Consider the following 12,838-nt stretch of genomic DNA (forward strand, 5'->3'; position numbering starts at 1 on the left):
AACTATTTTAATTTTTTATTGTGGAACTGAGCTTATTTCCTTTACATCAAATATCCTCAATGGAAGAGGGGATATTGCACACAAATATCATAAAAGCACTACATATTACTTTCACTGGAAACTAATTTTCTACTTTAGATATGACTTGATAGGATAGAGGTGATGAAGGATTATAAGACATAAAACCATACACAGCTGCAGACTGACACAAACAAGACCATTCAGAACAAGAGAGAGGAGTGAGGTGCTTCTCAGCCACGACAACAAGATTTTCTCTCCATGGTTTGGAAGAATCAAAATGGCTGCAGGCCATCATGTGAAAGCATCCTAGACTTTTAGAACTGTGCTTTTTCCGGTGTAATTACAGCCCAGTCTTGTATGAATATAACAGTCGCTCTGGGCAACTAGAGCTCCTAAACTAATTTAGTGTAGAGAAACAATTCCCCCCCAAATGTTCAAGGTTTTGATGCTGCTTTCTTATTTTGTTATTTTTATAAGATCACAATAAATATTTTTGTTAAAAAAAAGAAGCAAAGATCCTTAACAAGGCAAGCAATGCAGTTTCCAAATGTATATAAATAGTTAGACAATTTTTGTGGTTTCTTCTACTATCAAGGAGCACTTACAATTTTTTTGGTAAGTTTAAATATAACATTTCCCCAGTACTAATATTTTTAGACTACAAAATTATCTCTGAGCTAGAACTTATGTATGGAGAAAAAGGCTATGGCCATTGCCCCACTAGTGAGTGTCTTAAAAAATGTTTTCATAGCATCATCCACTTATCACTGCAGTGATGTAAAATTTGTCCTCTTTATTGTTAATCATGGCACATCAATGTTGGGATGATTCTAAAAGATGCTTGCTAGTGGAGAAATGACCTGTGATATAGGAAATGCAGAATTAACTCCTTGAAGCTGGGAGATCTTGGAATGTTTTCCTCAACCAACAGCTTCTTAGTTCTGTGTTGCAAGGTTCCTAAACTGCTTAATCTACTGAAGACAGCTAAATATATTTGTATACACATTTGGATTCATCCACTACTGTATGTGAAGTTAAACACAAATCATGAAAAATGAAAGATCAATTAAAACATAGTAGTTGCAGAAATTAGACCCACCATAGGAAAATGTAAAGGCATGCAAAAGATCCATTTTAAGTTTGAATGTGACTTCAACTAAACTGTCACTGAATTTTATTCAATGGGAAAGTACTATCCTAACAGCACAATGAGGGGAATGTTACCAACGGTAAAATTTTCTGGAATGCATATAGCACTCTACTTTTGTTTGATTAATTAATATTGAATTATTAATTTAATTAATATTGAACCATGCTTCTAGTAATCTGTGCTGAGTAACAGAGCACAATATCGGTATTCATGGTACTTCAGATTGACTGTCACTAAACTAACTGAGTAGGGCTGTGATTAACACAACTATTAGTTCCATTTAGTTTGGTCTAGAGGAGCTTCCTAAAACAACAGTAACAGAAATCCAGAATTGAGTGCCATTCAAATTCAATCCTGATTGCCATTCAAAACCCTATGCCTGCTTGTTCAAAAACAATTGTTTAAGCACTGTATAGCCTACTACCATAGCTTTAGTCAGAAACTTAAAAATATAGGCTTGGCTCTAAAGGCACATCAACTCATATGCAGGGCAAATGCCAATGTCATGCCCACTATATGTCCCTGTACTTTCAGAAGTATTCCTGAAATTTTCCTCAACTCTCAGGAGGAAGTTGTCAGAAAACAGACTATTAAAAAGCATTCTAATGCTAGAATCAATGATGCCAAATGAGACCTTTGAGAAGTAATACAAAATGAGACCTTTGAGCAAAGCTATACAAATTGATACTTCCACCCCAAAAAACCAAGAGTTATTGGACTATAAATTCTCAAACTTTGCAATTAGCATGCTGGCTGACAACACTGGAAATTGTAATCCACTGTAAAATAGGGAAAGCTGTCATAAAAGAATATATATTCCCATAAAAATCAAGATTTGCCAAATTAAAGATTAGAGTTCAACCATTTGGAAACATAGAAATAGGAAATTTACACATACAAAAATCCCAATCTAACTACATTTCTGATTCTACAAGAGGATCAATAACGTGCTTAAAGTGTGAAGGAATGTCAAGGCCAAATTTGAACTCCATTAAGGTGGTAATCCTATATATGTTTATTGGGAATAAGTCCTATTGCACACAACAGAGCTGATTTCTGATATGGCATACATAATTATCTGTTATGCTGATTTCAGACAATTGCTTCAACAGGCCTATTGATGTACACATCTGCTATGTTTGGAGGCAGCAAAGTAATTTCCTCTTTGCACATTTAAATCTATATTTAATATTTATTGAGCATGAACTAGAAATAATCTTCATAGAAGTTCAGTTCAAAACAGACTGACAACTTCTATGATCTAGTCAGTTTTTGTCTTACTGTTCACATTTCCTTTTCTTTTTGGCAAGACGAAAATTAAACATATTCCTGCCGCGAAAATCCTTTAAATTCTGCTTAAAAACAGCAAAATGTGGGATCTGTTTGTCATAAAATTAATTCATCTTGAAACAATAATTAATAAATGGAATATTGCATTGTAAGTTGGCAAAGCTGATTGCAATCCCTTGGCACCCGCTCAGAATAAGTCATCTAAGTCAATCTTTCCATATTAAGGAACTCTCCAGATGAATTTCTCCAGAATTCCCCAGCCAGCATGGCCACTGCTAAGAAGCCCAGATATTTTCAAGGTGGCCAGTGTGGATAAGTAAAGGACAATCATTATGCTAACAATGTGATAGAGTAACATCTTTGTCCAGTAAACTCTTACATTTTAACCTTCTGTAAGTACTATTGGCCTGGGTCATCCAATGTGGATGAACATTTGGTTAGTGGATTATGTAGAATTGTATTAGAAATAGCAACTGTTGGCCTAAGAAAGGGGATGAGGTATGGGAGAATAACATTCAGGAATATATCAAATAACATGTAGTTATTTCTATTTAATGGGTACCAGGACAATGTTTTCCCCACTGCTGCATTTCCCAAATGCAGCACTCACAATTATGAGTTCAGCTATCTGGCTTCTTTCAAAAATACATTTTTCCCTTGCTTTTCATTCCACAATCATACCAGTTTTTATTTAAGACTTGGGATCCAACCCACAGAGCTTCTATCTACGTTGTTCCAAGAAAAATAAAGCACTACAAGAACATAAGTGTTTCTTGGATAAAGGTAAAATAATAAATAAAGTAGCATTACTAGAATTGTCAAACAAAAACAAAATATTAGAATTTTTAAATCCACAAAACAAAAACAATATTTCACAGCATTAATTGAGCTACCCAGCTCAAATTAAAAAGGATCTAAAGTAATATTAAAATATATAAAAATTAGCAAAATAAAATAAAAACAATGTAACAATTAAAATAAATTATATAACATATAATAAACAAAATGCTGTAGTTGTCCACTACTTAATGAAATCAGACTTTCTGAAAACATGGTTGGCATAAAATAATACAAATTCCTATTATGGAGAGAATGAGACTGTGAAAAGTCTGTACAGAACTGTGAAGTAAAACATTAAGTATAATGGAGGTATTATTACAGGTAGTGATAACATGTACTCTGGTCATGAAAATACTATACCAGCACAAGATATATTATTATCAGACCTCTGTTATCACACATTTTCTTATTTTTCTTTTTTGTTTCCATCTGTCTTAAAATGAAATTGTAGGCTTCCCGGTAGAGGTGGTCTTGAACATTAAAAAATAAGCAAGTAAGTTTGCACTAGACTAGGCACATGTAATTTGTTTGAATAAATGGAATAGTGGCATGTTTGAGAAGATGAGGGAAGAACCAGAGACCCCTGCAACCCTAGCAGGTGCTGTAGTAGCAAGGAGAAAGTAGTGTGATTGCATACTGTGTGGTATGCCAGCATCACCACTCAACTGCTGCTGCTAAAAAGCCAAGTGGAGTAATGTGTGACCAAACAATCTAAACTTAGTCACACATAAAATTGATTCCTGTAATCTGTAGAAATTATGCATACCTGAATAAATTTTGCATACTTTGTTTTTCTGTGCTAATTTGAAAAGATGTGGAATAGTAAATCCCATCTGATTGTAAGAAATCCTGATCAGCCGCTCTCCTTCCTGTAATTCTAGGAACTAGAAGTTTTGAAGAACGTGGAAGCTGAGGTTTTCAACAGTTAAAATCTGTGACCAGGATTACTTTTTGCACGTTTCTATGATTTCACAGAATCACATTATATACAGTATACCCTGTTCTGGTTTTACTTTGGGGAGGGATCCTTCAATTAATTTTACTTAAGACAGTGTAGGATAAAGGAATACCTAGGAAAAATTAGGTCAAGATCTCTGCTGCCCAACTAACACTGGAGGGTTTGACAGGTGTCTCAAAGGGCTATTTGTAATGTCACAAAGCATGGTTTCATGCAATGCCCCCAGTCGTAAGCTGTGTTTATTGGTACTGTGAAATAGTGCCACCACCAATGACTCCTTAGATTGCATAAAGCCATGGAATAGCTCCAAATCCAAGATGCCTGCTTAAAAGAAAGTAAACTAACCTTTCAGTCCTTAGTTCTTTGACCACTAACACATAAGGATATTGCTAGTGTGCTCCCCATAAGATAATCCTTGGCAGTCAGCTATGTTCAATAAATACAGTACTGCTTATCGTACTTCATTCTCACCAGAACCCAAAATAACACTACGTGTTGTCTTACAAAACTACTAAAAAAATTAGCCTTCACCTAATTTTTTTTCTGCGTTTTCCTGTAAACAAAACATGTTTAAAAATTCATCTATTAAAAGTTCGTGCACAGCTAAAAAAATTCTGTACATTTGTCCCCATATTCACTTTTAAATTAACAGTCAAACTAATGTAAGATGAAGGAAAGCTTCAAAGACTGTACAGATGTGCAGACAACCTTTTTTGTAACATCTCATATACTTTTGTTATTTGAATTTCTGGTACTGGACACCTTTTCTTTCATGCTTCCAGGAAGCAGGAAAAAGAGAGGAAAAAAAATAACTTCAAACAAGATTTGCTGTTCAGGGGCACCAATAAAGTGTTCAACTTACATACATAATTCATAGCACCAAGCTGTTTGACCAATCAGAGAGGTTTCCAATATCACACATGCACACGCATAGTTCTGTACTGGTGTAACTATAATCCTACACAGATGTTTTATAAACTTGCTATCTTGCATTAAAAAATAAGTGCATCAAGTATCTTTGTACATTCAAGTCACTTTCTAAGGCAAATTGTCTACCATAGGTACTCCCAACTGCTTTGGTATTTTGCTTCAGTAAACTTGTCAGTGACCCGGGTGTTTTAGCATGCAAGTTTGTTAAATTTGAAAGAACTCTGAATTTTCGCTGGGAGCATGCCTTAGACCAATATGTCTGCATGGTAAACTGAATGGGATTCAAACTACTTGCATATCTTGTCTAAGAGAATTGTGTTATGTGACAATGAAACACTGAATGGGAAGTTGCCAATAATATTGTTTCCAATGCAATGTTCCTTCAAAACCACATTCTGTTTTGTTTAAATGTTCTAGCTGTCACTAAATTAAATATGCCTACTCTGAAAAAAAAAACAAATATTTCTTTCTCTAGGATGCTAGACTGCGGGAGATAACTCACTGACTGCTTTGTAACTAATGCAGAGTTAATTATTTTATTCTCCTCTATGCCACCCAACTCATCTTCCCCCTCCGTTCCTCTCTCTCCACCTTCTCTGTTTCTTCCAAGAGCAAATGCCCCCAGCCTGGCAGAAGTCAGCAGTGTTTGCTAGTGCATGGTTTCCTAAGTGTTCAATGAAGATGAACCTGAATCTGCAGGTTTTGCAGTAATTTGAACCCTATGGTGGGAATACTGTTATTTCCCTTAGCAATTAGCAAAGACTGAAAAAAAAATAGTGACTTGCATCACTCTGATACAGTATAGCATTTGGCAGGTATATATAGTTCAGCAGCTGAATTAAATGGATTATATTTTTAGAAAAAGTATTTTCAAATTGAAGAATTTCTGGAAACAAAGTTTAAAGTTGAAATGCATTGCTTTTTTTTTTTTTTTTTTTTACAGTTCAATCTTGCATGCAGGGAAAGATTCGTCTTGCATAACAACGGTGCTACTGCTTGCCAAAACCATGATGTTAAGATCCTGTTGTTTCTCGTGGGTCTCTTGGTACCATTCCCTCATCACTTCTGAATCATGCGTTGGGATTAATGTCACCTGTCATACAAAAAGCACATTACAGAAGAAATTACAAAAGGAAGAATGATCAGGAATCTCACTACAGTACTGACACTCTATGTATGTGCACAATCTTGGAATGGAAAGTTGTTTGCTGGGGGGATGGTTCAGCGATTTTTGGAAATGAATCCCTCCCCTACAGCATCATATCAGTAATGAACAGAGCATTCTGAAATTCTCTAAAACATGAAATTCTCAGACTGAGAGTTTTGTAAAGCCTTGTGACTGCACTACCAACCAACTAGTATGTTAAACACCTGTGTAAAATCTTACCAAATTTGGCATCCTTTAGATGTGTTGGAATTACAATCATAATATCCTCAGACCATCTCAACACATCTGGAGAGTGGTCAGTCGGGAAAGCTTGATCATCAGAACTGGACATAGGAAGACAATTAGCTACTATACTAGACAACCCGTGACTTGTTGGACCATCCTTTCAGAGACATTTCCTTACCAGATTCTTCAATGCCTTCAATAGGGACAGAGTTTATAATGTACTGCCTTCACTGGAAAAGTTGGGATACATTCAGAAGTGTATCTGCCTTGAAAATAGCCGATGTTGAACTAGATAGCACTCTCAAACATTGGCACAGGAAATGTATGACATAAATTGCTTTATGGTAATGTTTATATGATAAAATGTTTTATAAAATCTGCTAAATTTCAATTCCATAGGAGTTATGGCTCCCAGTTTTTGGAGCCATAAGCTAGCCTATTTGAGGTACCTTGACTCAGAAATTTTTGCTCTAGGAGGCATTGTTTAGCCCAGTTAAAGGTTATGGGAAAGAGAGTTTTAATAGTAAATAGATGGATTTTGAAAAGCAGAGCAATATTTTAGGGCACCATTAACCTTGTTATATCCAGAGAAATACTAATGAGAATATATTGCATCTATTATTTATGTACTTTCTACACTTTTATAACAAAGTCTTATATTTGGGGAAGTATGCAGCTAAGTAGATTTTTAACATATGTATTGTATTTATATTGCATTTTGATTCATGCTAGCCAACCAGAGTCACACTGGCAAGATAAGTGGCCAGCTAAATAGATATAAATAAATGTAAAAAGTGCAAGAAGTATTTTTTAAAGAGAAAAGCATTTTGCATATGATCTTAGAAGTTAGCTTTATATCATTAAGCAGTGGAAATAAATTAATTACGCACACATAGAAACAAATTTGATAAAATATAAGTTCATTTCTTTCATGTGAGAAAAGTGGCCTAAACATTATTCCTCCAGACCATGATGCCCTCCAGATGTGTTGGACTGCATCTGTTACCTCCAAACGAGTTTATATTTCAACACAGTTAGAGAATGTACAGGATGGAAAAGATTAGCACAACTTTTTTTTTGCTTAATTCTCAAAAGAAGGTTTTTCTGTTTAAATTATTTATTTTTAATAAGACTATTTCTTTGTCTGAAAGATGTTGTTCAAAAACAGTAATGAGAAGGGAATTTATGGCAAGACATACAACAACTCTGCTGCACTTACATACAACTATAGGCCCAATTGCTAAGATTCTTCTAGGCTATCAAAACAAGTCAGAGCAAGCAGTGAACAATAGAATACAGTAATCTACTTATACTCCTCTAGAAATTCCTGGATTAAACTTCATATTATAGTGGTTCAATGTTGATTTACATTTCAGTGAGATCGCTTCCATTCTCTATAGTTTTATTTTTTACAGATCTATTTTTATTTCTTTTTAAAATATTTAGTTAACTAAAAAAAATCTTACTGGTGCTTTCCTTTCTAAAGTCCTGCCAGCAACAAATTGGCTAAGTGGGAATAGAAAATAATGTTCACTACTTTGTTTTCTTGATTCTGTTCTTCAACGGAAAAGAAGTCTTTCCATTTCCTCCAATGGGAGTGAATCCACCTAGATCCATTTTCAAACATTGGGACTTATAGTGAAAAATGAGCAGTGCTGAGGATCATTTGGATCTTCATTGATCCCATTCTGCTCTAAGCATCAACCCTTTCAAATTCTTCTCAATATCAGAGTTTGGGGGTTTGGGAGTGTGGAAAACTGAGCGCAAAAGCAATCAGGGAAGAGGAGCTATCCAAAATTTTATTTATTTATTATTTATTTTCTTTATTTATAAAGTGACCAACCGTCCTCCTTTAGGGAGGACAGTCCTCCTTTTGTAAGTTCTGTCCTCCCTCAAAAAGTATCCTCCTACATGTCCTCCTTTTTGATACTTGAAGACTAATCTGCAGGGCTTTTTTTTTCTCATAGAATGCTCAGAACGGCGTTCCGGCACCTTTTTTTGATGGGTTTTTTTTCAACTTTTGCATGAGCTGTGCTACTCCCTCTATTGGCTTTTGAAAGCCAATAGGAATTGCTGCTGAGCGTGTCAAAACACCCAGCCAGCAAACTTTGCACATGCAAGTTGTCTGTATTATTGTTGCAATGAATAAAATGTTTCTTTTATTTACGATATTTTTTTCTTGAATTTATTTGTGTCCTCCTTTTCATTGTAAAAAAGTTGGCCACCTTATTATTTATCAAATTTATTTGCCACCCATCTTGCAGTTCTCACTCTTCATGGTTGGAATCCCACTTTAGGGAATGGGGAAAAAGAAATATTCATTTTGCCACAGGAAGTGCTATCTCTATGATCATAGTATTGCACATAGAATACACAATTAATCTATTATAAATTATGCAATCAACTCTCCTTAGTGAAAAGACAACTGTTGAAGATTTAGATGTACCACTTTTCTTATCTTGTGATTTTAAACAAAAGTAAGCTCTTCCCCTTTAGGTTTTGTTACTGAATTCAGTTAATTAAAAGATTATTCTTAGCATCTTATTTTTAATGGTTTTTCCTTTACTTTACAGATTCTGGAGAACATACCTGCATATTGCTTCCCCACTGAGCTTTGCCTTCCAACAGAGAATCCAAGACAGCCCTGCTTGGTTCTTCAGCAGCAGGATCATTCCCACTCACAACATAATAGGATGATCTCACCCTCTTGAAAAATTCTATATCAACATTCTTGCTATTGCTGTGGTTGGGAATATAGACCAGGTCCAAATACATAGGAGGTCCTGGAGGCACAGCTATAGATTTTGTTGGTTTCCCATTTCCAGATCCTAAAATAAATAAATAAGAAAGAAAGAAAGAAAGAAAGAAAGAAAGAAAGAAAGAAAGAAAGAAAGAAAGACCCGTCTCAGTTTGTGGTAATACACACTGTCTACTAATGATAAACTCAACCTGGACAGACTGACACAACAAGCTCCAACTGTGAAGTTCATGTATTTTTTTAATAATTTTGAATTATCTTATAGAATTTAAGCAGTTGATAAAATCAGATATTTGTAGCATAAAAATGTACTTAGTGAACAGAACAAGACACATACAAAATAATAAGTTATTAACCATATGTATGCATGCACATTTCCGTATATGTATCAATGCATTCATTTGATTTTATTTATATTCCATTTTTTGGGTACAGAAACACAAAGCAGCATGCATATTGCTCCTTCCTCCTGTTTTCTCCCTACAACAACTGTGAAAGAAATTGGGCTGAAGCGATCCAATGGGCTTTCTTGGCAGATATGGACCAGAATACATCCATACATACATACAGTACTTTTTTTGTAAAAAAAAAAAAAAAAAGGTGCCGGAACTCACACATGTCATACAACCCACCTTGCCTACCCTACAAGGTTCCATCCAAAAAAGGTTCCGGAACTCCGTTCTGAGTGTTCTATGACAAAAAAAGCCCTGCTTACATATGGACATATGTGAAGTAAAATAAGGTGATCATCAGGATAAAATCATAAACATAAATGTTTAACCAAGCTTTCATGGGCCACACTATCGACATTGTCAGGGTATAAAATGCTGGATCTGGGAGTCCGTTTTTATGTGGCTGGCTGGCTCTGCACTTGGTTTTGTAGATTAAATATTTATGTTTATGATTTTATCCTGGTGATCACCTTATTTTACTTCACATTATGTATATACCCAGGATTCATGCTTTTAATACTATTAAGGATAAATATGTACATATGTATATACATCCATACACCCAAACATAGTGTCCCTGCTCATAATCCAACACCTTAAGTACTATACCACATGGATTCTGAATGTCACATATTTCAAGGAATGTGAAATATAAGAGATTCAGGAGCACAACATTAAGAGAAGCTTGCTTTCTAGTTTCCTTGGAAAAATCAAATGGAAATAATTTGTTCCTGCCCATGGCCAAGATACTCTTAAAACACCCCCATTCTAGCCTATAGCCTAATATTAACTTACCCAATTATTAACTAGGTCTGACCTTTTTTTCAGATCAGTTAAAGTTGTCTAACTACTGTCACATTATTGGGCAGACACAAGATGTTAGTGCAGTCTAATCAAAGATGAAAAGAAAGAACTCAATGTCTCTGAAGGCCAACACCAGATAAAGAAATGGTGCTACAGAATAATTTCACATTGCTGTGTATATAATAATAATAATACATCATTCCAAAACATCTGGAGCATTGACAAAAATCATCATCAGTCAATTGCAAAAGGCAATCTTGCTTGGAACTACTTACATTCTGTGATGATACCTACGATGATACAACTTCAAACAACAATATCTGCCTATCACCCCTTTGGAATAAGTTGATAGGTAGATAAAAATGTAAAAGCCAGTCTAAATATTTGGCTGACTGTGTGACAGAGCATAATGAAAAAGATTCATTATCCAAAATAAAATATTCAGGGAAGCAGAACTGAAACAAATTCAGTTCTGAAAAATTGTAAAAATGAGAGATTCCCCCCAAAAATAGTAGAATAGTCAAAGAAACCTGGTAATAATAATAATAAATATAAAGGGGCAATTGATATAAACTACATGAATAATAACTTATCAATTTATCAACAATAGAACCAGTGCAGGCTAATATGGAAACAACCTATGAATTCATCCCCCCAAAAGAAGAATTAAAAGAGATTATGGCATATGCAGAATTACTAATAGACAGGCAGACAGCACCTATAATGATTTGGCACCTATAATGAAGGATGTGAATAAGGTGTTTGCAAAGATTAAAATAACCTCTATCAAACAGACCAATCAGTTTGCCTGTAGTATAGCAGTGATGATTATAGAACAACTGGGTAACAAAATTAGAAAAGCAAAATCAAATTCAGTCCCAAAGTGAAACATCAGACTGAAGACTAAGATAATAAAATTAAGATCAGATGCAAGTATTTAAAAAAGAAACAGCGTGAAGAGATAGTAATAATAATGTATTGTGATTTCACATTGTTCTGTATGCAATAATAATGTATTAAACCTATATGCTACCTAACTTTCAACGATTTTGGGCAGCTTATATTTCTTTCTAATATTATGGTTTCAAATTCCAGTGAAACCCATGATAATAACAGGCTATATAATAGCCTTTCCAAGGTCAGCAGTATCAAAATGTGTTTCTTTAACATTTAAACATAAATTGAAGCACTAGTATCATCACTTAACTTAGCAGAGAGTAACAAAATACTCAGTGGCTATATTTAAACTAAGTATCTGACCACAGATTGCTATGTTTATTAGAAGCAGTATTCTACTACTACTATTAAGAAGAACATTATCTTCAACTATAAATAGTAACTAGTTCTCTTCATTGTCCCCATCATTTTAACCATTAAGGCTATTTTCCAATGTTGTTGAATCAGATTTGACACTGAATTATTCTGATTTCTAAGCACAGGTTTTAGATTATCTAACAACTACCAACAAAAATATTATCATTTCTTAATACAGCAATTTTTCATTTGCTTTCTCAAATACTGATGATAACTATAAACTAGTACCTAGCAGAATAACTGATACATTAGCTTCCAATTCCATAACTTGGATTTTTCTGTCTAAGAATTATGGGTTTTAAAATCCAACTTTTTTTTTGAAGTGAACAGTTACAGAAGGATAGGCACATCAATTTGAATAGGTTTTTTTTTTTACTTTTGCTATCCTAGGCAAAGTTCAAAAAGATAGTTCCATAAATTTTCTTGTAACAAGAGATTATGTTTATTTATGTTCCATCTAATCCCAATTTGAAGCACAATTTTTCCAAGAAGGAATAATATATCAGCTATTATGACAAACTTTGATGCCTTTTTTTAAAATCCTAAGAGTTGTGAGGGATGTTAAATGATCTGAATATTTAAGTTCTAAAATTCATTCTGACTTTCTAGTCCTTTTTTTAACATGAAAGAACTCTGCACTCTACAATTATTTTGATTTGACTAGGGAACCTTCTTAATAAACATTCTCTTTTTTTCTTTCAAATTATAATGTTTTTCATGAAAAGGGTTTAAGTTTGTTTTTGCTTCTTATCTCTTCCACCCCCCCTCAGTTTAGAAAAGATTTCATGAAAAATCACAGCAATATATTTTTTTTACATTCCAATTTTAAATTGAACTGGATTGGAATGTATACCATTGATTCTTAAAAATGCTAGCATATTGTCCACATGGTAAAATGTTTACTGTGGGAATTTTGTTTTGTCTTGCA

General features: G+C 34.2%; 1 protein-coding gene across 1 annotated transcript in view; it reads right to left on the reverse strand.

Moving 5' to 3' along the window:
- Positions 1–12,838, reverse strand: part of MAP1B (microtubule associated protein 1B) — a 66,193-nt gene continuing 53,355 nt past the window's right edge. Inside the window, exons 6-7 of the mRNA XM_039320704.1 lie at positions 9,172–9,410; positions 1–6,282 (exon numbers count right to left, since the gene is read on the reverse strand). Of these exons, the coding sequence (XP_039176638.1) occupies positions 6,127–6,282; positions 9,172–9,410 (395 nt within the window). The 3' untranslated portion in view covers positions 1–6,126. The remainder of the gene's footprint in view (positions 6,283–9,171; positions 9,411–12,838) is intronic.

The sequence above is a fragment of the Crotalus tigris genome, unplaced genomic scaffold (assembly GCF_016545835.1).
Source record: "Crotalus tigris isolate CLP2741 ecotype Arizona unplaced genomic scaffold, ASM1654583v1 scf7180000023687.2574627, whole genome shotgun sequence".
In the NCBI taxonomy this organism is placed as follows: Eukaryota; Metazoa; Chordata; class Lepidosauria; order Squamata; family Viperidae; genus Crotalus; species Crotalus tigris.